The 18043-nt window shown below is 45.0% G+C and overlaps 1 protein-coding gene across 1 annotated transcript in view; it reads left to right on the top strand.

Moving 5' to 3' along the window:
- The window catches only part of EEPD1 (endonuclease/exonuclease/phosphatase family domain containing 1), a 65313-nt gene extending 47635 nt beyond the window's left edge, over window positions 1-17678 (top strand). Inside the window, exons 3-7 of the mRNA XM_052792806.1 lie at window positions 6603-6713; window positions 9878-10012; window positions 11293-11425; window positions 16873-17067; window positions 17176-17678. Coding sequence (XP_052648766.1) covers window positions 6603-6713; window positions 9878-10012; window positions 11293-11425; window positions 16873-17067; window positions 17176-17375 — 774 coding nt within the window. The 3' untranslated portion in view covers window positions 17376-17678. The remainder of the gene's footprint in view (window positions 1-6602; window positions 6714-9877; window positions 10013-11292; window positions 11426-16872; window positions 17068-17175) is intronic.
- Window positions 17679-18043: the final 365 nt, after the last annotated feature.

Below are 18043 nucleotides of genomic sequence, written 5' to 3' on the forward strand. Positions count from 1 at the left end.
TAAGAAGCAGAAGCAGCACATTTTCCAGGAAAAAAATGGGTCCTGCTCAAGTTGATGAAAAAGCCATAGGTGCCTTCAGATGGAGGAGGACTTGGGACCCCAATATGCATGCACGTTATCCTGGCAAATGAGCTTTGTATGTCCATAGCATGTAAAGGCACACAGAGGTGATGACTGTGCCTATAGGTGCTGTAATATTTCTGAAGAAAGACACTGGCTGAGGATTTGGCTGTGCTGAAGGGCTCTGCCTCGGTTTCACTGCTCGCAGTGAGTTTATAGAGCTCTTTGAAGGATGTGGTTAGATAATGTTTGTGAAGAACATGGAGGACAGCAAGGATTTATTCAATCATCAATCTGGATGTTTTGGTTTAGCTCTAGGAACAACAAACCAGCACATAAAGGATGGGAAGGTATTGCCCCAGGTCTCAATGACCCAGTGCAAGCAGGACATGCTAGCATGGCAGAAGGGGCAGATAAGCTTTCCAGGAGTAATACTGTGGCTGCTGTACTTTCAGTAGATTGGTTCCTTATCTTTTTTTTTTTTTATCCTAGAATTTTTCTCCTAAACTTTATAATTTTTTTTATTATTTCTTCAGCTCTAACTTCATTGTAGAATTATGTATAATTATGTACAAGAGGGAGAAGTAGAAAACTTCTTGCAACACTAATGTATAGATATGGCTGAGACTGAAACTGGTTCCCTGGAGGGGCGTTGCTGTCCTTTGAAAACACTCATAATTATCTGCCTGCCAGACCCCCATCTGCCTGCCAGACCCCCATCTGCCTGCCAGGTTTTATTTGTCTTTATGTAATATCAATACTTGAACAACACAAGCAATAAATATTATGCAATCTTTAATGAAGCCTTCCTAGAAGGGACTAGTTGAGGGCATGTCAAAAATGTTGTATCTTAACATAGAGCCACCCTGACTTTCCCTCGTGTTATTTATACGGTTCCTCTGAATAGAGTTTGTGAGTGCATCCCCCACGCCGCTGGATACATCTATTTCTTGTGTGTGTATTTTTTGGCTACTTTTGCAAACAGGAAGGGGATACACTCGAGGGAAAGGCAAACAAGCAGAGAAGGCCTGAGACAACAGTGTTGTCAGTGGGAAATGGGATCCAACATTGAGTCTCTGTTTCAGGCTTTAGCCATAATAACGCTTCCTTCCCTGCTGTTATGTTTGGTTATAGGAGAATCCAGATGTAACCGAAAGGCCTGATGTTCCTCTGTGTCCCCTTCCTTAGTTGCTCCTGCCTGTGGGAAGTGGATGCAGTATAACTCGGCTGCAGGAGTGCGCTGAGCATCCTGGCCCCGCTGAATCTTGCATCCCCTCTTGACTTGTCTTGCGCTGCCACGTGTGGCTGCACTAGGACAACAGTCTTGAAGCCTTCGACCTTTCCTTACCCCTACCTCAATAGACAGTTCACTGAAACGCAACACCCACAAATCTCTGCACCCCCTAACTCTGCCTCTTCCTCCTTGCAAACATGATCTAACGAAACACTACTCTTCTTCTGGAGCATCGGTGTCGAATCAGGATGCTTAACTTGAACACCAAAGGTGTTGATTTCAATTTCTCAGAAATATTTGTAACTTTTCTGCTCCTGGCTTTCTAGGTCAGGCTTCATTAGGGTGCACCAACTGTAGCTGTGTCCTGTACATGGTAGATTGGATTAGGATTACAGGTCTTCGAGACTGCTTTTTCAATTGGAAATAAAAGTACAGTCTACTCAGATGAATAAAGAAAAGAAAGGATAATGTGCATTTAATTAATGAACATTAAATACATTAATTCCAGGAACATGATTTTTAGCTTATACAGTACCCAGTGATGGAGCAGGGAAGGCATACATACATCAAAGGATGGATTAAAAAAGAGCAGTGCCATATGGTCTCATGAAGCCACTGTCAATTTTGTTGTATCTTCTATCAGAAAGATATGAGATCATGTTTCAGGATGAGACTTCTATTGGAGAGGGTGGGGAGCTTCTCCTCAAGTGCCACTGCACAATTTACAAGGTGTATCTTAGAGCTCTTCTGTTCACCCTTTCCTGAAACACCAAGTCCATCCCTGGGAGATGCTCTGTAGCACAGAACAGCCCTTACCTTGGTGTTTTCCAGCCCATGACCTGCAGATTCCTGTGGTCCACGAACTACTAGTAAGAGCTCCCTCCAAAGTAACAGGAAAGTGAGCCCACTACCGGAAGACTTCAAGTTTTTCATGCACAGGTACAGATTTCTACTTCAAGATTTATCCAGGATCTATAATTTGAAAAAAGGTGGTGAATTTTGACCTAATAATATAGTTTAACATCTTTTTTTGCTGGTCAGGGTTTCCTTTTCAACTCTTGCCAGCTCCTACACTCAAACTCCAAGTCTCTTTCATCATGATGATGTCAAATCTTTACTAATGTGACACCTCAACATAGCTGAAATGATAAGGAATTGATAGAAGTTTCATATGCATCTCCGGTACTGATTAAAGCTGCTCCCTCTAGTGCCTGTTAAAAATAAAGGAACTGTGTATATGTGACATTTAGAAATGGAATATTTATTCCCTAGCTCTCATCTCTCCTCTTGGTTAAGAGGAACCAAAATAACCTTTGCTTTGTTGTTTACTGCAGTGCCCTTTTGGCCTGAAAGCTTCTGTAGTAATTAACCAAAACAGACAATTAATTGCTTTGAGTGCCTTTATAAAGTTCAAGTGATGGTTACTGCACTGAGACATACCGTGCCATAACAACAGGCTCACCCTGGAAGCTCCTCCTCACTGTTCCTTCTCTCCTTGCCCTCTTTACAGCCTCTGCTCTGACTCCAGGTCTGAAATGAAAGTGTCCTCCAAAGAGAAATCAGCGGCTAATAAAAAATGTGTAATTTATTAAGCCCTAAGACATTCTTTTCCTGGGTCACGTTTAGTTTCCTCAGGGTTTAGGAGCAGTGCACCCTCTTTTCGAGCAAAAGATGCTCACCTCGAGGATGGTTGCTGACTCAGTGTGGTCCCCAGTGCTGGTATTACAGGAATAACACTTGACAGGCAAAGGTGTTCAGCATGGAGTGGTGCCGTCTTCTGGAAAAGATGACCCTGCTGTGCCTGGTTTGGGACTAGCTGCACAAATAGCACCCTAAAAGAAAACAAAGATTAACCAGGGCATCCTGAACAAGAGGTGGTGAGATCTGCTCATGGGCTAGTGCAGGGTGCTCGCTGGCAGCTCTCCTAGTGTGCACAGTTACTGCACTGGAAGAGATTTAACTTAATGCACAAATTAGATGCTCTCGCTGGCAGTGCTTGGAGTGTCTTGGGGAGGCAGGTAGGTGTGTTGGGGAGTCTGTAACTCCCTTATGATCTCAAGCACGTGCCAGCCCAGCATATGTTCTTCTCCCTGCTCCCAAATTAGTCCAAGACCCCTTGCCTTCCTGTCTCCAGTCCCTCCTCAAATGTGCATTTCCCCAGCTTCTTCCAGCTGCCCTCTGTTCTTTTCCAGTGTCAGTCATAAGCTCATTCCTTCACCCATCTCTGCTTCTGGAGGGGCTGGGAGCAACAGGCACTGGCTCCATATCAGAGTGGACAAAGAGCAATTACGTCTTTGGATCCTCCCTTCCTGGGAAAATAACGTGTTGCTGATGAGCAAAGGCAACGGGGTTTGTCCCAGTTCCTGGGGTGGTGGCCCTTGTTGGCACTTTGCATGCCAAATGGGGGCAATGGGCAGGTCCCTGGCACAAGGGGGTTGACCTCTCAAGAGCACAGGCTGCTCCTTGCCTAGAGCATGCCTGGAGCCTGGTGCTGCTCTGTTCCTGCTCCCTGGCTGCACTGCCTGTCCCACAAAAACCAGTACCCAGCTGGAAGAGAGACCGCGGCAGCATAGGTGTCATACAGGGCATCCTTGTAAATAAGCCCTGGTGCTGTTGGTATTATGGTATGTGCATGAGTTTTGACTCGGTATATGTAGGATTTAATGAAGAAGCTGACTGAATTTCAGGAACCGTGCAGCCTGAAAGGCTCTAGAGAGACACAAAACTAGAACTTTTTTCCTTAGGAGGATTTTGGGAAAAAAAATGTTGTTCTGATTGACTGAGATTTTAATTTTGATTTTTCTTTACCACTTGAAGATCTGCTCCTCAAAGAGGTTGGTATAGCTCTAACTGAGTTTTGCAAAGGAGGAAAGGCATTTTTTTCATTCCCAATGTGGGCTAGGAGTTGCCTGTGTATTTTTACTGTACGAGGGAAAGCTTAATGTTGTTTGACGTTGGGTTTTGTGGCAGAACAACATGATCTGAGAAATGCCCTTCTCACTTCAGTGAAAAACCATGACCTAAGCAAGTATGCTGTCACAGCTTCAAAATCTGTGTGCCTGTAAGCCCTGGAAAATGGGCACAGATTAAAGTCAGCTGCTGTAGGCTAAGTTCTCTGCTGCTGCAACCGTACCCAGACCAGGCTGACAGCTTTTTTCTGAACAAACTGTGTAATCTTATTTATCATCTTTTAGTTTCAGCAAAGTTAAATCAAGGCCCTAAAAAAAAAAATCAATTTGGAGGGAACAAAATATTCCAACTAGTTGACTGCAGATGCTCTTTTTAATAAAGTGATGGTTGCTGTAGGATTTATTCAGCCCTGTCGTATACTTTGTGCTGGCTGGACTTTCTAGGCAGCTGCAACCCAGAGATAAGTTAACTCTTTTGTCAGGTTACAGTTGAACTCCTAATTTCAGCAATTCTTTTTTGCTGATTTAAACTACTTAAATGTTAGAAAACTCGTTCACCAAATTCACACTGTTTAAAGTCACCAGAATGACATCAGGAATGAGTAACTGTTGCTGCCGTGATTTGCTGTGTTTATTAGGGTAGCACCTGGCAATCAGCTGAGAGCAGAGCTCTGTTCCCAGGCCATGCAAACACCCTGTGTGCCTCCTCGTTTAATAAATCAGGCCAGCCCTAGTGCTGCGTGAAGGTATATAACGGACAATAATGCAGTATGTTAATGCAGCATCTTGAATAAGAAGCCCCAGCCAATCTCTGCATTTCAGAAATCTGTTTTAAAAGGTGTGCCAAGCATTTTTGCTTTGGGTGTGCAACCAAAATGACTCTCAGCCCTCCGAGGCAAAAAAGGGTTGCTGGGTTGTGTGTATCTGAGAAGTCGATGCTTACAGCTTGAGCCTCCGGGATGCTGAACCTGCAGACAAAGCAGTTAGTGAAAGAGCAGGGTTTGATTTTTATTTTTGAATCAAAAGATAAAATAAACATGAGAGTAGCTGTCCCACCATTTTGCTGATACCCACGTAGGAAACACTTATATCCCTGCAGTTTATCACTGCAGCTCTTCAAACTCTGGCATGTCGCACTGCAAAGAGTCAGTGTGTACAGGAGGTTATTGGTTGCCTTGAAAATCCTTCTTCGTTAAATTGCTGCTTGATTTGGAGGGACATTATGGATACAAGATTTTGTCGGAGGATACTCTTTCACTGTGAAAACCTTTGCATTTCAACCCAGTTTCTCCAGTGTCAGATATAACTAAATGATGCACAGTGAAAGTCCCTGTTGCTCTTTCACAGTGATTACTTTTTATTAATCCCTTTCCCCACGGCCAGAGCTGCTGCGTGCAAACCCATCTGCCTGGCCAGGGTGTTGGGCTGCTTCCTCTCCCTGCCAGCCTCCAGCCCAAGTCTGCCGGGACCTGACATCAGCTTTGCAAAGGGCTGTAGCTCCTCCTATTAAGCTTTATTTTGAAACTCCTGGCAAAAATTATTCCATATTGTCTGCATCAAGGGCTTTCAGATTCCAGATTTTTCAGGGTGAGGGGTTTTTTTACTTTTTTTTTTTTATTATTTCAATCTCAAGATATTAGCCAGGTGGACTTGGGGGCTTTCCATGGTGTCCACAGTTACAGTATCCCTGATCTATTGGGTATTAGGGCACAGCCTCTATAGCTCTGACCGTATGCTTGGACACATAAAGGTGTCCGAGTGCTGTGGCTGTACAGCAGTGTCCAGGAAGCCTCTGGGGAGCATCAGAAGGATATGCTGTGTGCAAGTGTGCAGCCGATCCCTTCGTGCACGGGAAGTCTCAAGCTTGTGTCCCTGGCGTAAAGTCAGAGAAGCCTTAACCCCAAAACGCCCCTATTGAGCTTGGCCCATACCCTCCCTCTTGCGTTGTGCCGGTGGCCTTGGTGTTGGAGTGGAGTCAGCCATGCTACAGGGGCTTCCTGCCCCCCCAGGAGGATTCCGCAGCTGTCTGTGAAGCCTCTTGGGGGGTGGGATATGGTACAGTCAGCATCTTTGGAGGCGGTGCAGAGGAAACTCCTTTCCAGTCAAACAAGTAGCTTTGGAAAAAAAAAAGAGTCCGAGGGAGAAACGTTCTACTCGCAGCATTTGCACTGAGTTATTTTAATTTTTATTTTTCTCCAAGTAATGTCCAGTCAGGGTGAGTCAGCCTGGGATGTGGCCCAGACCACGTCCTTTGCATGCCTTCAGGGAGGGCAGAGAGCACAGCCTGTCCTCCACGGTGTCTCTTACCAATGCCTCGCTGCATGCTTTATTTTACAATTTTTCTAAAACTCTACAAAGCTGATCTTTTTTTTTTTTTAATCCTTTTCCTCTCTCTCTAGTTTTGTATGGAGCTGAACCAGCCGACGCTGCCAAACATCCGCAAGTGGAAGGGCCCTAGAGGATGTTGGAAGGGTGTTGTTTCCGAAAAACCTTCAGGCCAGCTACACAAGGTACATTAATCCCTAAGTCTGAACTTTGGCTTTGCTTTTTTTTCCCCTCTAACCAACGACATATTTGGAATGTTTAAGGCAAAACATTTTGCAAATCGTTTTTGGCAAGGTTTGTATCTCTTGTTTTTTAAGCTGACTCTTCCTATAGCTTTCAATTCGACTGTACGATTGATTTTTTGGAAGAATTGTTTTCCTCAGCCTGTGGCACACTTGTAAGGAGGAAGGTGTGTGTGTTTGGGGTGGGTATGGTGGATAAAAACAGTATAGAAATATAGAAGAAAGGCTGCATATTAGGGCAAGCAAAGAGTCCTTCATTTTGCCCCTGACAGGCTGCAGTACTTCTGAATTTTTTTGTGCTAGTCACCTGAGCTTGTTCTCTAGCACAGCACTGGCTGGCATTCAGAAGTGTTCCCCATTTTCCTGGTTTGCAAGTGAAGACCCCGCAGAGGGGCTGTGCAGCCTGCCATCCTCAGCTGGAAGAGGAGCTTGTCTCGTGTGTTCCCCAAAGTGCTCTGCACAGGTGTTTAAAATGCTGTGGATTCCGTCTGAAATCTGCACTGTGCTGCACTGTGCTTTTTCCTGCAGCATCTTCTGCCATGGGAATATACTGCAGCGAGGTACTAATTTATAAGATGGTGACAGCTGCACCTGCTACCCTTGACAGTATTCAAGGTATAGCTACATTGGGCTGGACACACTAACGGCGCCCAAAAGCAGTCTCTCCCAAGGGAAATCTCTCTTTTTTCCCTTTAAGGGCGCCAATGAGTTTTCAGAGCAAGGTCCTCCTTGGGCTCAAACCTGTTGTTGCTGAACGGGATCATTCTCATGATGCAGTTATTGCAGTGTGGATGTTGTTGTGGGGTAGAAGCAGGAACGGAGACCTGTCATGTAATGAATGATGCCTAGCAGTACATAGGGCTGTATTCATCTCTTCTGAGCGCTGTCATTATTAAATATGTGGCTGCAGTTGTATCCCATAATCACACTGTTTAGAATCCATGTTTCCTTAATTTGGCTTTTCCAAATTGGGTTGCATCACTGTTCACTGTTTTTGGACTGATGTTTTGGGAGGTGCACCTCCTTTTATTGCCCTTCTGAGTAAAACCCAAGAATGAGGGGAAAAAACCACAAACCCCAAACCAAAACCCGGCACCTGAGCAGAACAGGGATTGGAGTCTAGCTACCACTAGATAGAGATGGAGGGTCTGAATGTGTCCAAGGTTTAACACAATTCACACTTAATTCTGATGCAGAGTGCAAATCCCCTTCAGGACATTTTAATTCCTGGCTGGAGTTTTCCTTTGGGATCTCTTGTTAGGCCAGATCATTAAAACACTGAATTTTAAAAGTTGCAAAAGTGTGCAAACTGTTGAAGTTGTTCCCTCCACTTTTTCTTTTTTCCCAAGAATTATTAATAATTGTCTCAGAGTTTCTATGTTAAATCCAGAGTCTTGAGTCAGTTCTTTCTTGAACTGTATTTCCAAAGATAACAATGAAAGTTTTGACTATGGGCTGAGTAAATAAAAATCATCGTCTACCTTGTTTTACTGGTAGGGATGTAAGGATGAATGGTTCCCAAAATTATGGGAGAAGTCTGTGGCCAAGCTAAGAATAGAAATGTTACCTACTGACTCTTCCTTTTAGCTGCTTTAACAGAAATCTGGCTGTGCTGGAGAACCCTCCACTAAGCCAAAAAGTCTCTTCTACCCCTTGGGTTAGTTAATGAGTCCATCAGGTTTGAACACTGTGTACACCAATGCAATACAGTGAAGTAACACAGTGTCACCCTGAGTATATAGCATCTTTGGCACAAGCTGGTCTCAGGACATGCTACAGGGCTAAATAATGCAAAATGGTGGATGGTGCTTCAGGCTCGTGCTTCCACACGTCCCTGGCGTTTGGCCTTCAACCAAGCAATGACTTTTGACCACCATGTTAATGTGAAATCTGGAGCCAGGAAAAATAGCGAACAGCTGTTGACAGCAGTTTTATTCTTCCACATCTTTTCTTATAGCAGTTTTCAGACCTTAGATTTCCAACTGGTGGAATAATTTCGTCAGTATTTTAAAGGTGAGTTACCTAAAGGAGCTACCAAAGGATTTTAGCCAACCTTAAGACTTTCTTTCAAGGCTCATGGGAAGTCAGCAGAGCAGATAACACTTGTTTATTTCAGCTGAAATGGAAAAAACTCTTCCTTGCAATGGATTTAACTACGATTTGCTAAGGGAAGCAGGTTTGAATGATACCAAGGAAAATGGTGTCTGCGTGATGGGAGGAGAGGCTGACAGGCTTTGAATTAGATACCGCTGCTGGTGCAACTGGGGCAGGCATCTTTCTGAAAATGCCAATTCCACATCCCGAAGTAATCAAAATAACCCATGCAGGGTGATAGAAACAGAGCTGAAAAGAGCAGAGAGCTGAGCATGAAACATTCGAGCTGGAAGAGAGAAGATTGACAGGGCTGAGAGGTCTAGACCAGATTTCATGCCAAGAGACGGAAGAAGCCCAGATATTTTTAGCTTGTGGGCGACAGAAGTCTGCGAGATGGCTTATGGTGTGGGGAGAAGGAACAACTGTGTGCAGCATCATCTACGGCAAGCCCTAGCAGTCGCCGAGTGAGACTGTGAGGTACCGAGCTCAGGGTTAGACAAATAATCCTATGGGTAACAAACTACCTCGTTATTGACCATGCTCAGGAGAATCCAATGCCTTGCTTGCACTAGGAGGAAGTGAGGACTGTATCAGCCCAAACACGTACACAAGAGGTGACATCTTTATCTTTCACCTCCGCGGCGGTCCTGAACGTGCTCCACCTGTATAAGGAAGGGTTCCTCCCACATCTGGTGGGAGTTTTGGCCAGGGTGAGATAAAGAATTGTTTTCACCGTTCTCTTTATGTCCTACCGATAGCCTATGATGCTGTTTCTCCTTTACACTTGTGCACAGTGAGTTGTGCTTCCTGCCTTCAGCAGGCGCCAGGCCCAGATATAAACCTGCATCATCTTTCACTGCCTCTGCATATTTTGGCAGTGATGTACGCCACTGCCAACAGAAACAGTGGTACGGAAACTTTCGGGTGAAAGTTTCATCTAGGGGGCTGCATTTGGGCAGAATGTTTTGGTTTTGCCTTCTTACTACTAGCTTTTCTCTTTTTTTTCATTCCAGGGACTTGAATATTCCGGCTTCCTCTGGGATACAACAGCTGGCATTGAACTGAAAGATGCCTCATCTCAGGAGAGTGCACAGACTAATGGCAATGGGAAGCACTCATATCCTCACCCGTATCTTGCACATTTCAAGGTGACTGTCCCTTGCAGAGTTTAGCTTTTATTAAAAAAAATTTGGGTAAGACGGAAAGAGACACAGTCTTCCAACATAAAAATTTGCATGAGGTTCTAACCCATCTCATCACTTCAGCACTCTCTCATGGCTTGATTATAGAAAGGTGCTTAGGGGGCCTTAATACATATGGCAGATCACCAGAGTCAGTCCTTTCCCATGCTCCTGTGGGAGCAAACCCTGCTGCAAGGCAGCATTCGGGCTCATGAGGGTCGGTGGATCTTTGGTAGCATCCACAGCCACTGAGAGAGTGACAGAAGTCACCAGTCACCTTGTTCTGTTTTTACTAAATTAACACAGCAAGAACGAGGTGCATATCCAGCAGCAGCCAGCCACAGTGCTGTGATTCTTGTTACTGCCACACATTCTGAATGGAGATGGGTAAGCGTAGTCAAAATGGATATATATAAACATAGAAGGCACAGCACTCCTGAGAGACTCTGGCTGATCTCTCACATGTTGCTGACATACCGCAGAGTTTCCATTTTAAAGCTTTTTCACTAGGCTGAACCCATCTCAAAGAACAATCATGCATTTTGGAAACTGTTCTCGTACATGTGCTTGAGTGAGCATACAGCCCCCTTCTCCGCACAGGCTGTGATGAAGGGGTCCAGTTTGGGGAACTTGACATCTCTGGTAATGCTTTGAGAGAAGCATTAATAAAATAATTATAGATAAAGTAATTATTATTGATAATTAATATTAATTCATTAATAATGTAAACAGGTCAATATTAGGAGCAAGTATTACTTGTGCCACATGACAAAGTGAGTCCCAGAAGGTAAGCAGAAGATTGCAGGGAGCCAGCAGCCCCTTTCAAGGTACATTAAGTTTCTTGGTTAGTCTCTGTGGTGGGCCAGAGCTAATCACAAGAGAGTCATAATTAGTCCATGTAATGACCACAACGTTATTTGTAGCTTATTAACAACTGATTTTGCATAAACTGATTTTCATAAGCAGGCAGCGTCTTTCTGCAACCGTGGTGGAAAGAAGCTGTTTGCTTATGCAAACCAGTTTCCCCAGAACTGAAAGCGTTTCAGGTTATTGCAAACAGAGCTGCAAAATGTCTTCCCCCTCTTCCTCCCAAAACCAAGACCAACCAAAACACACCACACATAGTGAAGTGAGTCCTAGTCACCCAGACCTACTAGCAAAAGTACTGGGAACAAGCACGTGGTTTTGCTTTGTGACCTTCTGTGCCCTCTCTGCATGGCATTGATTTCTCCTCCTTCCTCCCCCAGGTTGGGATGAATGATCTAACACTGGTTAACCTTCATCTGGCTTTGTCACCCTCAGCAGGAGAGAATACCGGGAAGAACCACAACAGCCACAAACTGGCAGCCTTTGCACAGACTTTGCAGGAGACTCTGAAAGGTACAGCGTTTTTTTCCTGCCAGCTATCATGTGCACACTGGTCATCTTATCTAATCAAAAGGAATTTAAAAAAGATAATAAAATCTGTCTCAGTTCAGGTTTCACAAATATCCTCATCAGCTTCGCAGTGTCGTTACTGGTATTTGAATTTGAGTGATCCATAGCATGGCAAATGTGCTTTTCCCCTGCTCGTTGTCTTATAGTCTCTCCTAATTAACACAAACAGCACAGGGGCTCCTACTGGCTTTGACACCATTTTTTCAAATGAAGTTCCTTCTGATTTTATGCTAGTGTAAGAGCAAGTTCAGCCACAAAAAAAAAAAGACCCTATTTTAAGTGCTTTGTGGAAATGACACCTACATGATATCAGAACAAAGCTTAATGGCTTTTTTCAAAATAAATAGATTCTATATATTTACTTTGGATAATTGGAAGCACTTTGGAAAACCCAGTGCAAATCAGGAGATGGCTGCTAATGAGAAAAGAGACCAGCAACCAAATCCTGCTTTGGTACCTGGGTGTAATATGCAGGATAATTGTGTTGCTTTCAAATAAGTCGCTCTGGGTTTACACCAGGATGAGGGACACCAGAATTCAGACCTGAACTTGAGCAATGTAATAGCTAGCTGAATTTCTTTACCTCATTTCTGAGAATTTGCTTCTTTCTTTGAAGCTTGCAAATTAAATTCAATTTCCTGCAAAGCAGAACTGCACATTTCAGGTTCTAAATGTTGCTGATTTTGTTATAGGAATGGAAAAATCTAGCCCTTCATTTACTGCTTAACAAAGATGCAAAAGGGTTACAAGGTTATATGCATGATGATTTTCAGCTTGGCCCAGTTTCACAAGGTTGGTCACTTGGAAGCATTAATATCCCTCTTGTATAACACAAGAGGTATTTGCAGGTTTTATGCGTGTTCTGTTGTTTTTCCTTTTGAGCTGCAAGAACTTAGAGCTATTTTTAAGTGCTACTGATTTAAGTATTTGTCCACATACCTTGAAATTGGAAAGGATGGAAGTAAACAAAAGGATTGTTTGTTTAATCCCCGAAGGCTGAACTGAGACACAGATAAATGTGTAGCTCTTCCGAAACCAACGGAGTTGCATTTCTGCTGCATCTAAATTTAGACTGTCAGTGTTAGGGCTTTTCTTTATTTCATGTTTTTATTTTCATATGGTAGGCATGTTACCAGAGCATGCTTGTTCTTGGCTTAGTCTTTCACAAAAGAAGAGATTCAGATTCCTCCAAACTTGTGGGATGCAGGTCGTGTTTCTTAAACAAATGGTAGTGCACACATGTTACTTTGAAGTGCTGAATTACCCTGCCAAAATCAATGTCATGCTTAAAATTACTGCCATCCTTCAATTTCTTCCAAGTCAATCCATAAAATATGGGTAATAAAGACTGATTTTTCTGTGGGTACTGCAGTAAATTGGCATTTCTGCTCCCATTTTGCTAACAGACACCTACTCTGTTATCTTTCATTCTTACGAAGAGGCACATGTGCATCTGAGGGAATTTGGTTACTGTCCACAGTCTCCTGTAATGCAGAGCAGTAGTATCCCTATATTTCTCCCATCAGACCAGTGGGTCCTGGTTCCTTTTCTCCCCTCTTTCTTTCCCTTTTGGCAGTACTGGAGAGGTGCGGTGGCTGTTGGCTGCTCATAGCTAACTCTCTGCAGCAGCCCTTCTGCCTTCTCTCAAGCAATCCACCTGTTCCATCTTCAGTGTGATGAGCATGGGTGGCACACAGATGCTGTGTTGGGTGTACTGGTAGCGCTTGGACCCAGGGACTGGGGTGTTGGCTTAGTCATCTTCTCCCGTCTGGCTTGGCTGTATTCCACGGGTTACCCATGCATCAGGCACTAGGCTTAGAAGACCTTCAAGAGGAGGTAGGGAGCCTTTTAGCAGCCCGTGTACCATCACATCCTTCTCATCACCTGCTTCTCACTCTCTCCAGGAATTATGTGGGGGTTTAAGGGTCTGTTTAATTCAGAGGGGACTCATTCGGGGCATGTGGAAATCAGGGAGAGCATCCTACAGGTGTCTCTTTGGACTGCCACAAAGCAAAGGAGGGTTTCCCAGTTCCTGCAGGAAAGCAGATTTCAACACTGCAGACTTTCTGCAGGCACCGAAAGTCCCTCAGCTGATTGTGTTGGCACACCGGTGCTCAGCTGCTGCGACACAGGGCTGATTTAAGGCAGCGCTTTGCTTTGCTGGCCGAGAGCCACCCACAGACACTGCTAAAAGTTGCTGGTGCTTCAGTGAATTTACAGATGCATTTGCAAACAGACTGGACTTTTTCCTCACCTAAACAGTTCTCCATTGACAAGGGCAGGGTTGCTTTGAGCCCGATGGGTCTCAACGCGATAGCGTGGGAGCACACCTGAGAGGTAATGGGAGACGTGCCTGTCGCCAGAGGATGTCTGCCACTGTGTCCCACCACACAGAGGCTCTGGGTCCTTGTGGGACGGTGTAGTCTGTGGGAGGGACCTTTGCAGCAAAAGCTGGGTCAGTGAGGGAGTGCTTGCTGATGTGTCCTGTGGGAGGAGGAGGACCGGATCGCATCAGCTGAGGAGCCTCTGGGCTGGGCTGCCCAGTCCCGAGGAGGAGGAGGTGGAGGAGCGAGTCCTGCCAGTCTCAAACTCTTGTCTCATCCAAAAGAGGAAAATCACATCACAGCACCAGTAGCATTATCTCCATTTTCTTTTTTTCCCCTCATCTGATTGTAACTGTGGACATTGTGACTGCAGTTTTTGATCAGTTATCATCCCTTGTTCTGGGCAAGGGCATGAATTCTTCTGGACCTTTTGCTAAGTTTGGCCAAGAACTGTTGGGGCTGATCCATGAGACCCCTGAGAGCTGCAGCTGCTGTGTGGTGGCTCTACTCCCTGCCTCTGCTGAGGGACCCAGGTGCGACTGATTAGGCACAGTCACGCACCCGGGAAGATCCAGGCAGGTTTGCTTCCTTCCCTCCTGCTGCTTGAGGTCCATCAGGGTCTCGGGAGGCAGACAAGACATGAAACTGCTGTGCTGCTGTGCATGGCTTTGCTGTCACAGGAGCTGGCAGATGCAGGAGCAGGGCTGAGAGTGAGCCAGGACAAGGGGAAATGAAGTTGGCGGTTATCTAGAAAATTGGCATTACCTGCTTTTCCTGCTTAGCGCAGGGCTGCCTGCCCTTTTGCCCAGTCATACACAGTCATGGGGAGTCCCAGAAGCTCCTGTGAGAGGGGACCAGAAGCAATCCTTTTCCTCCCCGATGGCAAATTGGGTTTCAGCTTCTTTGACATGCCCCAGCCTATTCCGTCTATCAACTTTACGCTGCATTATGATTTTATGCTTAGTTATTCTGCATGCAAAAGTTTAAACAGGTGAAGAATACAGTGATGCCCTCCCTGGGCCTGCCTCAGGCTGACTGCTTACCTCCTCCTGAGCACATGTCCAGGTCCTGGGTCTTTTATCCTCTGCTATTTCCAAACTGTCCAGAATGGAGCAGTCAGTTAAAATTTTCACTTGTATGTTTGTTTCATAGATTTCTCATGTAAGGGAAATAGGCTTGAGGATTTGCTAAAAGAAGTGCAAGTATTTTAAGAATAGAATAGAATATGTATTTTGTGGGGGATCAAGATACTGCTGTTAAGATTCCAGCCGCCAAGGATGTGCTCCAGTGGTTTCTGTAATGGTCTTTCCCCACTTACACAGCTGAGCTGAAAGCATGGAAGGAGCCAAGTGCTCCCTGGGCCATTAAGCAAGCATTAGTCCTGAAGGACTGAGATGGTGTGGTCACATTTCAGGCTTCCCGGTCCTGACAAGTGAGTGGTCTTGGGTTTTTGCGATGAGATGCGTGCAAAACTGCCAGCTCCCAGAAAGTGCTGTCGTCCCATTAGACAAGCACTGATTTTTATTTTGGGTTCTGATGGAGCTTAAAATAGCTCAGGTTAAGATTTGGGGTTTTTATTTCTTTTAAAGGTGGAAAGGCCACTGTCATGAACACTTTATAGAATAATATTTAATCCTCATGTCTTTTCCAATATTATCTATGACTTGCAAAGGGTAGAGAAACCACAAAATGTTTCACTATCTTTTCATCGCCCCTCTGCATCTTAGCAAGCAGCATGTTTTGAAGTATTTGCAAGTCGTACACTATCAATCTCGCTGCTCTCCTGCCCTTTCCCAATTCATCTTCTCATGCAGTGCAAATCAGGAGTGGAATAGATTTTGTTGTTGAACTTGCGCTCCCTCTCCTGGCTAGCTACCTCTGCAGCAACAGCACAAACGGGAGGTTTATTCGTGAGCAGTAGGGATGGTAGAGCAATCCGTCCATCCACCCCATCTCCTCCCACACTTCAATCCCAGGAAGGAAAAAGCTTACAGACTCTCGTAGTTCTCTTTTCTGAAGTCAGCTTTGCTATAATTTTTAGTGCATTTTTGCCTTCTTTTAGCATCTTCCTCCTTCGCCAGTACCAAGCTGTAAGGCAGCAACATCTCTGATTTGCTATCAGCATTCTTGAGTTTGTCTTACCAGACGTTTCTGTCAGTGGTTTGAGATGGGCACTGGGACATATGCATTGTCCTCTTACCCCAGTGCACAGCTGGGATGTCTCTGTCTGCAGCTGTGGAGCTGGGAGAGCACACATTGTGGATATGAAATTAGGGTCCAGAGTTTCTTTTTTCATGTAACTGAGGTCATTTTCTATTCACATGAAGACAGGATTTTTTTGATCAGCATTTCAAGTCATTCCCTTTGTTTCTTTGAAAATTCAGCCCTAGACAAAATCTAAGACATCCCAAGTTCAGCAGTATCCCTTCAGTCAGCCAGGCAAAGGAAAGCTGCTGTAATCGGTGTCCATGTGGTTTGTGAATTCATCTTCTGCCATCAGGCTTGCAGGCTGCTCCTCAGGCTTGTTCCTTGGGATTTTGTAAATGCAGAGGGTTAGAACAAGCACTGCACTTTTGGGACTCTGGTGTATACCAGCATAAGGCTGTGTCTTCCTGGGATCCTCACAAAATTGTCCTGGACTCTTACAGCAAATCTATAAAAAGACAATGTCAGGACAAGTTAAAGCCAACATGTGTTTCTCGCAGAAAAAAATAAAAAATAAGCTTACAAAGTCACAGATCTCTAAAAACCTCTAGGACCAGAACTGCTTGTCTTTGAGTTTGTCGCTATCAGTGAATAGCAAGCAAAGCATGCCAATATAAATGAGATGATATTTAAAACCATGAAATGTGTACTGGCTGTTTTTTATTGTCATGACAGAATGGCCATGAGTAAATAGCCAGTGAAAAAGGCTTTAAACAGCATTTCTTTCAGGAGTTCAGAGTAAAGTCAGCTTTGCTACTCAGTATTTGTATTTTTCCTCTTCCCATTTATCCTCTCTCCCTGTTGTACTTAAGTCATGGATGTCTATTCCTCCCATTCATTTCTATTTTTCCTGTTTTCTAGGAGAAAAAGACATGATCATCCTTGGAGATTTTAACCAGGCCCCGGACAGCAACGATCACGACATCCTGAGGAAGGAGAAGTTTCATCACCTGGTCCCTTCCAGCACCTTCACCAACATCAGCACAAAGAACCCACAAGGGTCCAAGTCACTGGATAACATCTGGATCAGTCGGAGCTTGAAAAAGGTTTTCACAGGTAGAGTTGCTTTTTAGTGAGGTCATATAGCCTTTAGTTAGGTTAGCGGCGTGTGTCAAATTTGGGCAATATTACTTATCTTTTTCTCTGTGATTCTTTTTCATGCAGGCCACTGGGCTGTTGTGCGAGAAGGTCTTACAAACCCATGGATCCCCGATAACTGGTCCTGGGGTGGGGTGGCTTCGGACCACTGCCCCGTGCTTGCTGAATTTTATGTGGAAAAGGACTGGAACAGGAAGGAGGTGACACGGAATGGGAACGGGGTGATGGTTGAACGCAACGACTCCCACGCTAAGCACGAACGATGACGTGAACTTGAGGGTGCCTCTTCTGCTCCCCACGGAGCAGTCGAAGGCTCTGTTCTCTCGCAGCTCAACAGTGGAGCAGGACTGCCTCCCCCTCTCCCTCCTTCCTGCTCTCCTCCCCACGCCTAGAAAGCATCAGTACTTGATTTTGGTGGCCCTGGCTTTGTGCCCCTCCTGGACAGTTGTGGGGTGTCTCATGGCAGCGGAGCAATCTGCAGTTTTTTTCTGGGGACACGGTGGACATTTCCACACCTGGAAATTTGAATGAGAATTGTACAGAAAATAAAGTGTACTTTTAATACTGTACAGGATCTGTGCGAAAACGCAGCCGAGCAGGGCTTTGCTGTGAGGGTGAGGTGGGAGTGATGGTTATTTTCCTTTGCCTCCTTGTAAATTGAGGGAATAAGAGAGGCCCCAAAAAGAGAGACACCGTGGAAATTCTTGGCAAGTCGCAAATGCCATTCAGCACTCGCAAAAGCTGCTGGAGCTGGTCCCTACGTGACCCGAAATGAGGCCTGAGTGGTCCCTCTGGCTCAGCCTGGAGAGGCCCTGTTCCTCCGCAACCCCATGTGGATGTGGGCACCTCTTGTCCTTTCCTTCCTCTCTCCTTACGCTCCTAGCAGGGTGCATTTTGCTCCAGAAGGGCTTCCTGGAGCTTGGCTTTGGCTTTT

The sequence above is a fragment of the Harpia harpyja genome, chromosome 1 (assembly GCF_026419915.1).
Source record: "Harpia harpyja isolate bHarHar1 chromosome 1, bHarHar1 primary haplotype, whole genome shotgun sequence".
Taxonomy (NCBI): Eukaryota; Metazoa; Chordata; class Aves; order Accipitriformes; family Accipitridae; genus Harpia; species Harpia harpyja.